Source organism: Olea europaea, chromosome 5, assembly GCF_002742605.1.
Source record: "Olea europaea var. sylvestris chromosome 5, O_europaea_v1, whole genome shotgun sequence".
NCBI lineage: Eukaryota > Viridiplantae > Streptophyta > Magnoliopsida > Lamiales > Oleaceae > Olea > Olea europaea.
In genome coordinates this window covers 5,308,778-5,327,643 of record NC_036241.1, presented here as the reverse complement: position 1 = coordinate 5,327,643, position 18,866 = coordinate 5,308,778, and the positions used below count along the sequence as shown (strand labels likewise).

The 18,866-nt window shown below is 31.4% G+C and overlaps 1 protein-coding gene across 3 annotated transcripts; it reads left to right on the top strand.

Moving 5' to 3' along the window:
• The first annotated feature begins 1,862 nt into the window (after positions 1–1,862).
• Positions 1,863–5,369, top strand: LOC111394473 (patatin-like protein 2). 3 transcript variants are annotated; one of them, XM_023020312.1, is made up of 6 exons: positions 1,863–1,961; positions 2,674–2,860; positions 3,388–3,549; positions 4,154–4,456; positions 4,773–4,948; positions 5,054–5,369. In XM_023020312.1, exons 1-6 carry the CDS (start codon positions 1,897–1,899, stop codon positions 5,127–5,129), a joined length of 969 nt encoding a protein of 322 aa, XP_022876080.1. In that variant the 5' UTR covers positions 1,863–1,896; the 3' UTR covers positions 5,130–5,369. The 3 variants fall into 3 exon arrangements, with proteins under 3 accessions (XP_022876080.1, XP_022876079.1, XP_022876078.1); XM_023020311.1 differs by lacking the exon at positions 1,863–1,961 and adding an exon at positions 2,319–2,557 and having other exon boundaries at positions 4,776–4,948; XM_023020310.1 differs by lacking the exon at positions 1,863–1,961 and adding an exon at positions 2,319–2,557.
• The last annotated feature ends 13,497 nt before the right edge of the window (positions 5,370–18,866 follow it).

Below are 18,866 nucleotides of genomic sequence, written 5' to 3'. Positions count from 1 at the left end.
CGTGTAATTGTATATATTCTGGGGAATTACTCCAATTTCTTGCTGTATGTATTTATCCCCAAAAATTTCACAGATTAAGTTGTTATGAAACTAACTTATCACAACCGTGTCCCACAATTTAGATAAGGATTGGGTAAGAGAGTTTCCGTGGGATTTGCAAATCTCAATAAAAAAAATTTAATAATCATAAAAGAAAGAATGAAAGAAAGAAAGACTAACTGTAGTTTTAATTAAATCACAAATCCTAATTAAATTAAAAGATTAGTTTATGTTTAATTACCCATACACGTGCCTACTGCCATATTTAGAATCAATAAACCACTTAATAAATTACAAAAAGAACATAAATCCTTAGAACTACAATATCTCGGGCTAACTCATTCCAAAATAATTTTTTTTTCCTCGAGCCTAGTATACGTGATTATTTGCGAGCTATCCAACAAGTACAATATTGATATACTTATTGTCGCTCCGTCAACATCTACATTTTAACATCCAAAAATAATGAAGTTTACTTTATATATATTTTACTCCCTAAACTTCTAAAATATTAAAATATAGCAAGCATAAATTAAATTCTAATTTATGAAATTTTGGGACATTACAAAACAAGAGAAGAAGAGATAGAAATTAGAGAGAAATTGGGGAATAAATTCAATTAATCTCTTTATCGAAGGTTATCTTATTACGTTGCAAAAGAACCTTTTATATAGGTTTTAAATATTCTATTCTTAGAAAGAAATAACTAATAAAAAATATTAAATCAAACATAATTATGTTTCCTAAAATAAGCATCAATATTAGAAACTAAATATAATAATATCTCTTCTAATATTCGAACTAATTAAAATCATTACAATGTTTTACAATTTCGTTGAAGCTTTCCATGCGTGTATATGGAATGATACACGTGGTGTCTGACCAGTGCAGCGGTTTATAATAGTTCTAATCCCATGCATACGTAATTACGCGCGATCAAAGCTATAAATATGTACCCAAAGTACTTAAGTTTTATCCAAAAGCAAAGCTAGAAAATTTCTTAAGAGTGCTCTTATATCTTCTTTAGTTAGTTTTTAAACACAGGCATTTATATAGAAAATATTATGAAGAGGGCTTCATCCTCAGTTCAGATACAGCCCCCAACCAGGGGCGGAGCCTTTCATAGTTGAGTGCAGGCAAATGCCCGCACTGGGCTCAATCCAACTTTTTTTTTTTTTTTTTTCTGGGTTGAAGTAATGGATATTTTTTATTGAAGCATTGGGCATCTCATTTATTTATAGCCCAACCCATGTACTAATTTACCTCAACCAAAAATGAAAAAGTTGAAACCCAAGAGAAAATTATAACCCATTTTTTTGAAAGAAAATATTTTCGAAGTTCATTTCTTTCTTAAAAACTCACATTTCCTTGAACCCTCAAATTTGTAGCAAAAACTTTATTGATTGAATATTGGTAATATTGTGATGGATTCTTGAAAAATCATGATTATTATCAATTAGTTAAACAATTAGTGCTGATTTTTTGGTGTTCTACCAATTTGTAAATATTAGTAGTTATTTTCTTTTCATTTAGTATTTAATTGTCGTTTTTGGTTTATTTTAGTGTGAAATGCCAATTGAGAGATTTTTTAAAAGAAAATAGTTCGTATAAAATGTTGATGAAGAAATATTGAATAAAATAGATTTTGATGTTGCACAACTTGCTACTAATCCTAAAATAAGGAAGAAGATGATAATCATATTAGTGTTATCATTATGTCATTTTTAGCGTTGCGTAATATCATTAAATCGACGATCGAAAAGTTCGACCTTAACTAAATTTTGCCCGCACTGGATAAAAGTCCTGGCTCCGCCGGGGCCCCAACTTATGGAAATTTGATTACAATTCTGAGCATTGATGGGGGTGGTATTAGAGGAATTATTCCTGCCACTATCCTTGAATATCTTGAATCTCAACTTCAGGTAATTCACTTTTAAATAGCTTTGTTCCTATTTTTATTTTTCCCAAAAAAGGGAAAAAAAGACAAATATAACTCTTGAGCATTTTATTCAAACGCTCAAATTCCTAGGGAAGAGACTCATTTATTTATTTGCAGGGCCAAATTTAATGTTTGGGTAATAGTCGTATCTCAAATAAAAAATTAAATTATTTATTTATTTAATATTTTCTTCACACGAATCACTGATACTGTAGTTGTTTTGTTAATGATCTAACATTTTTATTTTGTTTTTTAAACTAATCAGAGTCAACACCAACGCATTCATATTAAACATATCTAATACCTAGTTGACCAAATTTTAAATTGGAAGAGGTTGTAAACAGTCCACAACAAAATGCATAATAAAACTGACTGGAAATGTGTTATTCGTTGCCAGGTGCTTAATGGCAAGGATGCTAGACTTGCAGATTACTTTGATGTAATTGCAGGAACGAGTACAGGAGGTCTAGTAACTGCCATGTTAACCGCTCCTAACAAAGATAACCATCCATTGTTTGCAGCTAAAGATATTAAACCCTTTTATCTCGAGCACTCCTCTAGAATTTTTCCGCAAAAGAAGTATAAATTATACTTTAGTAGTACAACAAACAGTTTCATTTTATATTAATCTTAGTGATTTTATGATCATATTTTTATTGATGAGCACATGAATTTGTACTGGTTTCGAATTGCAGAGGCTTATTGGGATTGTTCGAAAAACTATTGAAATCTATAGTCGGACCGAAGTACGATGGAGAGTACCTTCACAAAGTTATCAGAGAGAAACTAGGCGACACTCGACTGCATGAGACATTAACTAATGTTGTCATTCCAACATTTGACATTGAAAATTTGCAACCTATTGTTTTCTCCAAATATCAGGTCTACAATTCTTCTCATCATTCCTTTCGTCCAACAGTATTTGTCTGATTGTATTCTTAATTGTTTATGAAACTATGATATCCAGCTAACCAATCATTATATTGTAAGTATTTACTAAAGGCCTCTCAATTCAAGGGCCTTAGACAAAATTCCTAATGTCTTTTCCAAAAAGAATAATAAAAAATTAAAATAGAGCTAACAATTACACTAAACAATTGTGCCAATAATTGCTGACTTATCTGTGATTCAAATGGAATTGCTAACACTCATATAGTTGGATATCATCAATTCACATACACAGTGACTATCGAAGATAATGTCTTGTACGACGTCGTCGGTAATCATCAATTACTTTTCAGTCTACAAAGAAGTTGTTGATATCAACGACAAAATTTTATTGTTTCTTTAATTTATTTACAAGGTACTACAAGAATATTGATAATCTATATATCTTTTTATTTTTCATTTGTAATATTGAGTCATAGAGGGAATGTAATGTAATTCAGTCCGTATATATGTGTATACAGGCCGTGAGGAATCCATCGTTGGATGTTCGACTCTCAGATATATGCATTGGCACATCTGCAGCTCCAACTTATCTTCTTGCATATTATTTCAAGAACCAGATTAAACAAGGTTATGTACAAGAGTTCAACCTCGTAGACGGTGGTGTTGCTGCCAATAATCCGGTAAAAGACACACACATATAGAACAATGTCATTGAATTTTACATAATAAAATAACTGAGATGAATATGTACATACCCTGTTTCACCATTTCAATTTATCATGGAAATCCATTCCATACTAGTCATTTTCTTAACTTTCACTAATATCTACAAAATTTTATGTTTTCTTTTATCACCAAATATATTATACTTAAATCTCACAAAATCACTCAGAAACAAATCGTTCGTTAAATATTAAATTTTTTTTTTTTGAATTTTATAGAAATTAAAGTTGTTCGTGAAATTCAAATAAATTCAACATTTGAATTTTTTTTTTTTTTTGAATTTTATAGAAATTAAAGTTGTTCGTGAAATTCAAATAAATTCAACATTTGAATTTTTTTTTTTTTTTGAATTTTATAGAAATTAAAGTTGTTTGTGAAATTCAAATAATCTAATGTTGAGCACCACTCGTAAATTAATGAACCAATATGACGACAAACTCTTTCAACTTTGTTTCTCTTCTTTTCACAAGAACTATTTTGTTGTTAAATTTTCTCTTTCTTTTACTCATGAAATCAGAAATGTTAAGGTCATATCTTTTCTCAAACCCTATATTCTTGCAGACATTAGTTGCCATCAACCAAATTACGAAACAGATTTTGGATGGAAACCCAGATTTCTTCCCAATTAAGCCTATGGATTATGGACGCTTTTTAGTCATTTCAGTGGGCACTGGCTCGTCAAAGGCACAGAAGAAATATAGTGCTCAAAAGGCAGCCAAATGGGGAATTTTTAAATGGTTGCAGAATGGAGGTTCCTCTCCAATAGTAGATGTTTTCACTCAAGCCAGTGCTGATATGGTGGATTTACATATTTCCGTTGTTTTTCAAGCATTTCATTCTCAAGAAAACTACCTTAGAATTCAAGTAAGATTGACGTTAAAACACATCATTTACAAGCTAAAGTTTACAGCCAAAAATTACTCATTTAAATTTTTATATTCCAAAAATCGTTTTTTCTACACATCAGATTTATTCATTAAAGCCTAACACGTACGTAGGTGGTGATTACTGGGTAACATAAGGCATTTGCCTCTTTTAATACTAATATATACTCACCTAATCTAGAAGCTAAATCTGAACAAAATTGTTTATTTAAATTGCGTTAAACACCCTATTTTTTTATTTTTTATTTTTTTTTTTATTTTTTTTGAGAACTGATAATTTTTTTATTACATGTAAGGAGGACACTTTAACTGGGACGGCTGCCTCAGTTGATGTTGCAACAAAGGAAAACCTAAACAAACTGGTTGAAATTGGCCAAAGTTTATTGAAGAAACCAGTTTCAAGGGCAAACTTAGATTCAGGTCTATTCGAGCCAATTGAAAATGGTGGAACAGATGAGGATGCTTTGAAAAAGTATGAATAAACATTAAAAAAATTAAATTAAATTACTGCTATTTTGCACATTTGTAATTCATTTATCTTCATGTTAACAATTGTCCTATTAATTTTGTCTTACAGGTTTGCAAAATTGCTTTCTGAAGAAAAAAGGTTTAGGGACTTAAAATCACCTATCAGCAAGGAAACCGCCACTTAGCTGATTTATTCTTCCTGGGGATTATTTATCATCAATCATTAAGACATATATTAATAATCATTTAGTTCAAACAGAAATTGTGGCATTATTGTTTGAATTCTAAAATATCTATTGGGATGGATTGTTATTTAATTATTCTGTATCCGCTAGAAAGTGCGTATTTGTATAATAAATGTATAATTTATCTTATAATTTGTATATATATGCATACTCAATAAAATGAGAATGATAAGACATTTATATGTTTAAAGCCGTGAAGAAAAATAATGTGAAATTTTATTGTAGTGATTCTATTGAATTTTTTAATTACAAAAGTGCAAATTGATATTAAAAGAATTCGGATCGATTTTTGCATCTATCTATAAGAGGAAATCTTATGAGAAATTTAACCAATACTTTCATTACTTTGGGCCATGGAAATTTTTCTTTCCCTGTTCCTACTTTGCTACAGGGTGTTGGCTCACACATACACATATTTTCATAGATTGGTTAGATCCTATCTTAACGGTTGCAGTCTCTGCATTGACTTTGTTTGACTTTTATTTAATTTTCAATGCTTTTGAAGACTTTTTATTTTTTTATTTTTTAATTCGACCGGAAAATATTCAAGGATTTATTTTTACTAACACTGTATTGAAAAATATGAGTCTTGAAAGAGTAACAAAAATGTGATAATATGGAATATCTTGAAAATATCATGTGCTTTTTGTTTGAGAATTTACTTAACATGTACAACGGAATTTAAACAATACTTCAATTCCCACAAAGGATATACTTTGTGTTTAAAAAGAAATTGTAATAAGAATTATATCTTTAGCGAATTTTGTGGTGAACAATTTTGATTTACAATCCATAGCTGCCTAATTATCCAACCTCCAATGAAAATCCACACAGTTAATAAGAAAGAGAAAATTTGGGTTTTTCTTTTCTTATGCTAACAAGATAATGAATTGTATGTATGTCCCTTAAACTTAACTCAATCCAACACTTAATTAATTTAATCAATTAAACTTGGTCCATAAATTAATTAATTTAGCTCATTAATAGATAATCCAAATAAATAATTGTACAATGTCCAATACTTGTCAATTTATTAATTAGTGACATAATTCTTCTAGTTTTCCTTTTTTATGTGATCCTTTAGGTTCTCGATTACGATATCTAATGACGTGAATTATTATTTGAATCTAATCAGAATCGATAAACCGAAATATCTTCTTTTAATTTTTCGACAATCCACATCCATTGACCTAGATTGATGAAATAAATATGATGTCATGTAGTATGACAAAATTAAAGTTGTTCATTTATCATGAAACTAAAATACATATGTCGATATGATTGGATTAGTTACGAGATATGGATGTGCATCAATCTCAAATATCGATCATATTTTTCAACTCACTCTTAAGTCACTGTAAGTTACACATTCTTTTAAGACTTATGAGTACACCTTAGTCAAGAACTTCGTTATCAATTTAACTGAATGAAATATATATCACAATTTCTAACTATCTAAAATGATGAATCCTCTATTGATCGTTTACAACCTTTATATGATTATTAACATGTCCGAATGTTATCGTATTAGCGACTCTTGACAGTTCAATATCGAACATCATCAATGCATAGCTATCTCCATATAAGGCACTATGATAACTTCAAGTCAAAGCACCAATTCTATTACCGAATGTTAGAGATTAACAACTGATACTCAAATAATTATTCGTGTGGAATCTCTTCAGTGGATCTCCAATGTTATGTTCTTTAACAAAATATCCACATACTCATTTAAATGCCACTATATTTTAGCTTTAAGACAAGTTACTCACTTTAAAAAGTGAGAAATGCCACACATTATGATCTAACCTTAGTAACGATATCCGTGTCTCGTTATTGCTTAGGAACAGGGATAATTGGTATTTCACAATCACAACTCCTTGTGAATAACAAATTACTAGAAATTGAATCTACAAAATCTATTTAGTATAAATTATTAGAATAATAATTCAAATAAATAATTGATCTTACCAGAAATAAAATGCATTAATCATACTAAAAGTGTTTACGTTCAAGATTGATTAAAATTAAGGCATAAGGGTTACAAACCTCGACTTGCACTAGATTAAATTATTTATGTATCTAATATCATAAGAGTCTATATTATAATCATATTTATACTGCGAGAACTCTTTATCAATGGATATACAATATTATAACTAGTGGGTATTCGTTCATTTTTTACGTCATTTCTTTATATGACCTCTCTAATTAGATAATACCACTTTAACGCAAGTCTGGATCATTGACGAGATCTTAATTCCTTCACTTATGTGATAGCTCCATTGACGAGATCCAAACCAGAACTTTTGTTACTTTTACCGTATATGTGGTAGAGTTCACTGTGAAAGAATCCTATTCATTTTTAAATAATCTAAAAGTTCTCCTTTTAAATATTCTCCACCACGATCTCACAATGGTATGGGAATGTATTTACCTAATTATTTTCCTACTTTAAGCTTGAATTCGTTGAACCTTTTCAAGTGTTTTATGCTTGAACTTCATCGAATATACATAACCATATCTAAAATGGTCATCAATAAATGTGATAAAGTAAGAAAAATCATCTCTGACAGTGATTGACATGTGACCACATAAATCAGTATGTGTTAGACTCAATAATTATGCAGCTCTTTCTCTTTTTCCAGAAAAGAGGAATTTAGTCATCTTGCCTAGCAAGCATGATTCGCACTTGTCGAATGATTCAAAATCAGTTAATCCTAAATATTCATTGATAGATCTGTTTTTGCACACTTATTAAATACTTTAAAACCTAACTTTTTATAAATTGAGTGGATATCAACTCACAATTGGGTAATTTTGACTTTTGTAGGTCATAAACTCCAAAAGTTTAAAGAAAAAAGCAAAAGGGAGTGAAAAGTGACCAAAAGATTACAAAATTGTGAAGTTGAGGACTAAAGTGCACAAGTGCCTAAAGTTGAGGACTTTAGACTGCAATTTATGGAAGACAACAATGATATAAAAGTCAAAATTTGGGGACCAAATTGTATGAGATCAAAGTTGACGGACTTGAAGTGCAGTTATCTATGAGACTTGGCTGCAACGTGAAATCAATTTTATTGGTTTTTGACAGAGATATGATGCCTAGACGTGGGGATCTTTTTGGTATTTTTTGAAACTTCAAGGACCAGGGATATAATTTCTCTAGGTTTTAATTTTAAAACCAGCAATTGGGTCTTGTGATAGGAGTCTCGGTAGATTTCTGTCTTCTTCTTTTTCATTTTCATCTCTTTTTTTCCTTTCCTTTTCCTTTGATTTTTCTTGTAATTTTTTGTGCAAATCAAAAGCAAAGGGAGAATACGTTAATGTGGATAAATAAAAATCAAGGCCAAACTCCAAAAATTGGTTTTATCTATAACTTTGTATTTTCTCAATTATTTTGACATATTTGTAATTTATTGTTATAAATATTTTTTTCATTTATATAATATGGGCTAATTTATTGTGTTGAGATTTATGGTAGTAATTTAACCTAATTTTAATATTTGTTCTTTGATGTTAAGTTACTTATTTTTAAGTGTTTTTATTATTGTTATTTCTTGAATATTCATTTATGTGGCCAATAAATGACTATGTTTAGTGATTTGTACATCGTTCGAGAGAAGATTGTGCATCTTAGATCAAATAGTAGAAATCCTAGATTTATGTAGGGGATATATCCCAATCCGAGGTAACCCACTGAGTTACTTTCACAAAAAATTAATGCGGCTATTTGGATTTAATCGACATAGAGATATAGTAAGTTAAACCAATTGATTAAGGTTAATTTCGCTCTCAAGAAAGGCAATTAGCTAAAATTGGAAGATCGGATCAAACATCGTAAATAAGTAATTTGTTAATTGGCTCATGAATAAATTAATTAGGCAACAGTTAAGTGAAACCATAAATCCCAACTACAGTTTTCCTCCAAAATTCCCAAGTATTTATATTTTCTTATTTTGTAGTTTTTTTTTTCAATTTTTCTTATTTTTCAATATCAAATTTTATTGTGTGTTTGTTTTTATTGTTAAAATTAAATTAATTAAAGTTGTACAATTGAATGTATAAATTTCTTGAAAGATTGACAACTTGGAATCAAAATGTCTACTTTATTACTTGAATAGGACCTGTGTATTTGTGTTTGTACTTTCTTAGCGAACATTATCTATATATAATTTAAAAATGTGTTTTTCATTTATATGACCCAATCTACAGTGCTAGAGTTAGTTATTATTTAGATTATCAATTTTATGCGTTTTATTTTTTATACTCGTAATAGAAGACTCAATAACTAGAATGTAAATGTTATTTTTATAATTTATCATAACTATAAAATATCTTATCAAGATAAAAGGGACAACATTTGCTCTTGACATTTACAATTCATGTCCAAACATGAAAATTGATTTAATGTTTCAGTAACGATGGGTATAAACTAACATTTTTCTAATCTCAATACTATATTTAAACATAATCACAAAAAAGTATGCTCCTATTGGTAACATAACAACAGTTTCTCATTTCCAATATATCGGTCAAATTCTTCCTTCTACAGTGGTCTACCACTATTCAATTTCTCTATGTTTATAAAAATATGAAATCAATATCCGATATTTAATACCCAAGAAATTAAGGAAGTAGATGTGTTAAACCTTAATAATAAAGATGCCTGGACTCGAAGCTTCAAAAGACTTCTTTCCATTCAAGCTCTATGAGGTAAGCCTTGTAGTTCCACTTCCAATGACATTTCATGCCAAATGATAACTAGGGTTAGTAGATTTGGTACTATCCTTTACCTTGACTATCTTAGCTAACTATGATGCTTTTCTAAAGTCTATTTTGGACTTACTTTTAGTGCCCTTAGAGGAATCAATGGCCAAGCTTGCCCACTAATATTGGTTAAGCATGTTCAGCAACTTAATGAGTATGCATTCAACTTATTTATATTAAATTCATATTGAACTTTGAATAGCTCTCTGACAGAGATTGTAGAACTAGGACAACTTCTTAATATAGTCAATCATCTAGATTACACAAGTACTAACTAAAGATCTTGTTGGGAATTTACTTAAACATGCGTAGCGAAAATAAAAATAATTTCAATTCCTATCAAGATTCATCTTTGTATTTAGATAGGAATTGTGATAAAAGTTGTACCGTTTCTTGGATCTGCAAACTCCTTTCCTTTATCTTTATTCCAGTAGCTCGAATCTGCCTCCCAGGCTGTCCTATTTTCCAGCCTCCAATGAATTCCACATAGAGAATGAATTGCAGCCACCAGGGTTTTCTCCTCTTGTGCTAGCAAGAATTATGAGAAAATCTCTACGAATAGAAAACCTTAGCCATGTATTTATATAAGCTTAAACGGGCTTGGCCTGACCCGGTCTAATAATTAATTAATTCATTTAGTTAAATTCGGTCCGTAAATTAATTAATCCAATTAAATAATTCGGGCCTTTAAATAACCAACTCAATTATTTAATTTATCCAACGATTATTGAATTAATTAATTTACAAATTACAATCTTCCAATTCTCTTTTGTGTGTGACCCATCAAGTTCACGATCACGATGCCTCGATGTGAAATATTATTTTGATCTAATCAAATTTGATAAATTAAAAAGCCCTTTAATTTATCACAAATTCACACTCGCCGTTCCAGATTAACATCTAACAATGTATAGGGGCAATACATGTGACGAGAAATGTCATATGGTATGATAAAACCAAAACTTATTCGTTTACCATGAAACTATAATCCCTTCGTTAATATAACCCAATCAATCACGAGACATCGAAGTATGTCAATCTCGATTATCGATTATATATTTCATTCTACTATTAAGTTAATATGAGCCAAAAACTCCTTTTCCACTTATGAGTATACCCTGGCCAAGGATTTCGTTGTCGACTTAATTGAACGAAATCCAAAACACAATCTCTTACTGTTTAAGAGTGACAAATCCTTTATTGATCATTCACAACCTTCATATGGTTCTTGATATACCGAACAATGCCGTATTAGCGGCCCTTGGCAGAGCAACATCCAACACCGTTAAAGCATGACTGTCCTCATACGAGGCTCCATGACGACCTAAAGTCAAAGGACCAATTTCACTACCAAACGTTAGAGATTAACCACTGACACTCAGATAGTTATCCATGTAAAATCTCTTAGTGGGTCTCCAATGTTCGTTCTATAACAAAACATCCACGTATTCATTTAAGTGTCACCACATTTTAGCTTATAAGATCAGCTACTTATTTCACAAGTAAGAAATGTCACACGTGATGGTCTATCCGTAATAACAATATCCGTATCTCGTTATAACTTATGACCATGGATTATTCAAGATCCAAGCATATGTAATTTGTATCTCACAATCACAACTCCTTGTGATTAAGAAATTACTTAAACTTGAATCTTTGAACTCTATTACTTAATATCATTTATCAGAATATTAATTTAAATAAAATAATAGATCTTGCCAAAAATAAATGTATTAAATTATTAAAAGTGTTTACAACCTAAATAAATTGGATTTAGGGCATAATACTTACAAACTCCCAGTTGCACTAGGTCCAATCACTCATGTATCTAATACCATAAGAGTCCACATGACGATCATGTTTCTGGTGTGACAACGACTTTGTCAATGGATCTGCAATACTATCATCTGTGGGAACTCACTCTATATTTACATCATTTTTTTGTAAAATCTTCCTGATGAGATGATATCACCTTAGTACATGTTTGGATCGTTGATGAGACATCGGTTCCTTCGCTTGTGCGATGGCTCCATTGTTATCACAATACAAAGGTATGGGATCAACAATGCTAGGAACGACTCCCAGTTCATTAATGAACTTCTTGATCCAGACAGCTTCCTTCACTGGTCCAAAAGCAGCAATGTACTCGGCTTCTGTTATTGAATCAGTGGTTGTCTCCCATTTGGAAATTTTCTAACTAACCGCTTCATATAACCGGATTAAGACTTGCTATCATTCTTTTTAGATTGGAAGCTAGCATCAGTATATCCATGAACCTTTAGTTCATCTCCACCACAGATCAAGAACACATTTTTAGTCATTCTCAAGTGCTTAAGAATGTTCTTAACTGCTATTCAGTGTTTCTCACCAAGGTTTGCATGAAACCTGCTCGTAACACTTAAAGCATATGAAACATTTGGTCTCGTACATAGCGTCGCATACATGATAGATCCTATTGCCAAAGCATAAGGAATTTTATCCATGCGATTTCTTTTATCATGTGTTTTAGGATATATATATCTTTTGAGAGGTAAATCCCGTGTGACATAGGGCACAAACCTCTCTTAGACTCATCCATGTTAAATCGTCTCAAGATTTTGTCTATGTACGAAGATTGGGATAAGCTAAGTAATCTTTTAGATCTATCTCTATAGATCTTGATTTTCACGATATACGCTGCTTCTCCCATATCTTTCACAGAGAAATTCTTTGACAACCATAATTTTACCGATTGAAGCATTGGAATGTCATTTCCCATCAATAATATATCATTGACATATAATATTAGGAATATGACCACGTTCCCACTTGTCTTCTTGTAAACATATGGTTCATCTTCATTTTTGATTGTCTCATCAAAACAAAGATTCCAGCTTCTAGAGGTTTACTTTAATCCATAAATGGATCGATTAAGTTTACATACCTTGCTGGCTTCTTTGGATTCAAAACCTTTTGACCGTGTCACCTTTTCTTGCAAGTTTTCATTAAGGAAGACAATTTTGACATCCATTTGTCGTATCTCATAATTATGGTATGTAGCGATTGCAAGCAAAATCTGAATGGACTTCAGCATGGTTACAGGTGAAAAGGTTTCATCAAAGTCAATACCTTGTCTTTGTGTATAACCATTTGCTACTAGCCTCGCTTTGTATGTGTGGACATTTCCATCCACATCGACCTTTTTCTTGTAAACACATTTACAACCTATGGGTTTTATCCTACCAGGAAGGTCGACTAAGGTCCAAACATTGTTCTCATACATCGAGTTCATTTCGAATTCGATGGCCTCTTGCCATCTTTTCGAGTCAACACTTGATTTCACTTCTGCGTAATTTGTAGGTTTATCATCCTCGACTAATAATACTTGATTAGTAATCGTTAATTCGTACCTTCTAGGGGTTCGAATGATCCTACTTGATTTATACTGAGCTAGAGTATTCTCAGGAGTCTCTACATCCTGATCAATAGTCTGTCCATCAGCAAGTATGAAATTAAATTTAGGTTCATCTAATTGGTCAATAGTATTTGTGGATTCTTAAACATCTTTAAGTTCTATCTTGCTCCCTCTACCCTTTCCTAGATTAAACTCTTTCTCTAGGAATATGGCATGTCTTGAGATGAACACTTTCTTCTCAACGGGATTATAGAACTGATATCCAATTGTCCCTTTTGGATATCCAACAAATATGCATTTATCAAATTTAGCCTTAAACTTATCTGATTCATTTCACTTCACATACGCGTTACAACCTCAAACTTTCATGTGAGATAAGTTTGGTCTTTTTCCTCTCTATAACTCGTATGGAGTTTTGTCGATCGATTTAGATAGGACACGATTTAGTGTGTAAACGTAGCAATTAGTACATGACCCCAAAATGATTTTGGGATGTTTGTATGACTCATCATTTATTACATGTCTAACAATGTGTGATTCCTCTGTTCAGATACACCATTATGTTGCGGTGTATATGGCGGAGTCCATTGCGAGAGAATCCCATTCTATTTTAGATAATCTAAAATTCTCCCTTTAAATATTCTTGACCTCAATCTAATCTCAGCATGAGAATATTTTTACCTGTCTATCTCTCTACTTCAAGTTTGAATTGCTTGAACTTTTCGAGTGCTTCATGCTTGAATTTCATCAGATATACATAACCATATCTAGAATGATCATCAATAAATGTGATGAAATAAGATAAACCACCTCTAGCGGTGATTGACATGGGTCCACATACATTAGTATGTATTAGTCCCAGTAGTTCTGCAGCTCTTTCTCCTTTTCCAATAAAAGGAAATTTGGTCATTTTGCCCAATAGGCACGATCGCATTTGTCAAATGATTCAAAATCAGTTGACCCGAAGTATCGTTCTTTATGAAATTTGGAAATGCAGTTATCGTTGATATGACCCAATCTGCAATGCCAGAGATATGTATTATTTAGATTATCACTTTTATGCCTTTTATTTTCTATACTCATAATAGATGACTCAACTCATCAAGAATATAAATTCCATTTTACAATACACCACAACCATAAAGGATCTCATCTTTATGAAATGAAAAATGATTATTTTTAACATTAATTGAAAAATCATTCATGTCCAAACACGAAATAGAAATAATGTTTTTAATAATAGTAGGAACAAAATAGCAATTTTCTAATTCTAATACTAAACCCAAAGGCAATGGTAAGAAGTATGTCCCTACAGCTAATGCAGCAACTCCTGCTCCATTCCCCACGCACTGGTCAACTTCTCTTTTCTGCAGTGATCTAATTCTCTTTAATCCCTGCATATTTATATAAATATGAGATCCACATCCAATATCTAATACCCAAGAAGCTAATAAAGTAAGCATATTAACCTCAATAATAAAAATACCTGAAGTAGAAGTTTCAGAAGACTTCTTTATTTTCAAGCTTGCAAAGTAAGCCTTGCAATTCTTCTTCCCATGATCTTTCACTCCACAGTGATAGCACGGGTCATCAGATTTGGTATTGTCCTTGCCTTCTCTGACTGCTTTGTTATTACCTTTAGCATTCTTGAATGTTTTCTTAAAACATCATTTGATTTTCCTCTTAGTGCCCTTGGATGATTGAATGGCTAAGACATGCCCAGTGCTAGCCTTGACATTGGGCTCTAAAGTTTTGGGCATATTAAGCAACTCAGCAAGTGTGCATTCGATTTTATTCATATTGAAGTTCATGATAAACTATGAATAACTATGTGGCAAAGATTATAGAACCAAGTCAATACTTAGTTTGTGGTACATGATAAAACCCAATTGAGTCAATTTCTCAATGAAACTAATCATCTTCAACACATGAGCACTGACTGAAGATCCCTCTGCTATTTTGCACCGATATAGTTATTTGGAGGTCTCATACCTCTCCACACGAGATTGTTCATCATACAACTCTTCGAGATAAAAAAATCATAGTGTAAGCATCCATACCCTCATGTTGCTTCCGCAACTCAGGTGACATAGCTGCAAGCATCACACCTGCTGCAGTGTTATCGTCATCACTGTATTTGTTGCAAGCAACCACCAACTCTTCCTCCGTGGAATTTTCAGTAGTTACCTCTGGAAGGGCTGCTCAAGGACATACCCAATTTTCTAATTCTTGAGAACGATTCTCAAATTGCGGTGCCAATCTAGAAAATTTGGTTATGTCAGTTTGTTGGCATCTAGTATGCCTTTCAAATTCATATGATTACTCATGATTCAAAAACTGTAAACGACGAAAAATATAGAATCAATATGTATCGTAATTCATTTGCACAAATTCAATATGGATTTCAATTAAACATGCTCCCGCTGTTTAAAATAAATTCATGACCCTCATATATAAATAATTGAAATCCATGTTTGATTCTCAGTGGGCTGGGATCCCATTCGTCATATCAAGATCTTGAGTGTACTCAACAAACCTTAATAAAACGTCTGGGTAGATACTATTATCAATTGTATCTCCATACAACTCCTAGATCATTAAGCTGACTACCTTTGTCTTCAGACATCTTATGTGTTAGCTTAACATGTCTCTAAAACTTGTCTCCTTGATTGTATTTATCAAAAGATAAATTTAGTTTAAGTCAAACTTATCATTCAGAAATATCAAATATTTCATAGTGTCAAACATATTCCTAATAGACCAGCCTTGAGTATACTCAACAAGCTGAGATCGATTTAGGATTTTCGTTTTTCACTATAATGACGGAAGACAAATAATATCGACTTAATATTTTAATGAAGGATTTAGAATGCAATTGTCTCATCTATATATATATATATATGTGGACTTATTCTATCTAGTTTTCCTGATTCAAAGGGAAGACTAGTTGGTCAATTCCTAGGGGATATGGCATTGAATCAATATCAATGTACCATCTCCATAGTTTTCTCCTTTTCTCAATTAGTCCAGCTGCAACTTGTATCCTATATTAGTTGGCACGCAAGCCTAAATGGAATTGGACTCGCAAGCCCAAATAATAATAACAATGACGGACTCGCAAATCAAATAATAAAGAGGTCGTAGGCCCATAACAACAACAACAATAATAATAATAGACTCGCAGGTCCAAAACAATTAAAAGCTCGTAGGCCATAAAATGACAAGAATTAAATCAACCATTCAACACATCCCCACATGGTCGAGTCCATAATCATTCATAAATAAGCATTCATCACATAAATGTTTTCTATATAATATCTAATATTATATACAATGTCTCAAGAATCTAGCAATTATAGTCGTCAAAACTCATTTAAAAAAATGGATCGAAATAATTATATAATAAATTAATCATATTAATTAATTAAATCCCGAATTAGAGTTCAACTCTAATTCCATAATTATTGGGCGAAGTTATTTAATTAAAATCAAATTTTAATTAAATTTCGGATTAGATTTCAATTCTAATTCTATAAAAAAAAAATTTAGGGTGTGATAATTCAATTAAAATCAAATTTTATTTAATTATTAAATTAGAGTCCTACTCTAATTTCAATATGTATTGGGGAAGTAATATTAATTAAAGTCAATTTTTAATTAACAATTGTCACCATAATTTATCTTTATATTTAGATAGGAATTGTGATAAAAGTTTTACATTTTTTGGATCTGCAAACTCCTTTCCTTTAACTTTGTTCCAGCAATTCGGATCTGCCTCCCACAACTGTCCAACCTCAAATGAATTCCACACAGAGAACAGATTGCAGCCACTGGGTTTTCTCCTCTTATGCCAGCAAGAATTATAAGAAAATCTCTACGAATAGAAAACCCTAGCCAGGTATTTATATAAGCCCAAATGGACTTTGCCTGACCCGGATCAATATTTAATTAATCTATTTAATTAAATCCAGTCTGTGAATTATCCAATTAATTAATTCACGCTTATAAATAACCAGCCCAATTAATTAATTTATCCAACGATTGTTAATTTAATTAATTGATAAATTGCAATCTTCCAATTCTCTTTTGTGTACAACCTATCAGGTTCCCGATCACGATTCCTAACGACGTAAAATGTTATTTTGATCTAATCAAAATTAATAAATTAAAACACCATTTTAATTTGTCACCAATTCACACTCGCAGTTCAAGATTGACATCTAACAATGTGTCGGAGCAATACATGTGACAGAAAATATCACATGGTATGATAAAATCAAAACTTGTTTGTTTACCATGAAACTATAATCCCTTCGTCAATATGATCCGATCAATTACGAGATATGAAAGCGTGTCAATCTCGATTATTGATCATATATTTCATTCTACTATTAAGACAATATGAGTCGAAAACTTATTTTTCGACTTATGAGTATACCTTGGCCAAGGATTTCATTATCGACTTAATTAAATGAAAATGCAGATCACAATCTCTTACTATTTAAGGGTGACAAATCCTCTATTAGTCATTCACAACCTTCATATGGTTCTTAACATACTCGAACAATGCCGTATTAGTGGACCTTGGCAGAGTAACATCCAACATCGTCAAAATATGACTATCCTCATACAAGGCACTATGATGACCTCATTCAAAGTACCAATTCCACCATCGAACGTTAGAGATTAACCACTGACACTCAAATAATTATCGATGTGGAATCTCTTGTCAGGTCTCCAATGTTCGTTCTATAACAAAATATCCACGCATTCATTTAAGAAATGTCACACGTGATGGTCTATCTGTAATAACGATATATCTCATTATTACTTACGACAATGAATTATTCAAGATCCAATCATATGTAATTTGCATCTTACAATCACAACTCCTTTTGATTAACTAATAACTTAAACTTGAATCTTCGGACTCTATTATTTAATATTATTTATTAGAATATTAATTTAAATAAATAATAGATCTTGCCAAAAATAAATGTATTAAACACATTAAAAGTGATTACCACCTAAATCGATTAAATTTAGGGCATAGGACTTACATATCTATCTACCATTATACACCAATAGAGTTGCTTGTAAGTTCCTTATTATTCCATTCGTGATTTTCATCATACAAGTCTTTTAATATGACAATTATTGTGTTAGCATCTATACCCTCATGTCGAGTTTGCAACTCAATTGATATAGCTGCAAGCATCACACATGTAGTAGTATTGTTGTCACTTTGTTTATTGCAATAGTTACGTCTTCTTTAGTCGAGTAACCAATAGGTGTTTCTAGAAAGGATTACTCAAGGACATAACTAGTTTTATTATGTTGGAGAACAATTCCCAAATTGTAGTACAAACCAAGAAATTTTAGCTTGGTTGGTTATCATTCAATATGCCTCTCAAATACATATGGTTACTCATGATTCAAAAATATAAATTATGAAAAATAAAGAGTTAATGTGTAGCGAAAATTGCGTCAATCAAATCAACATGATTTTTTTA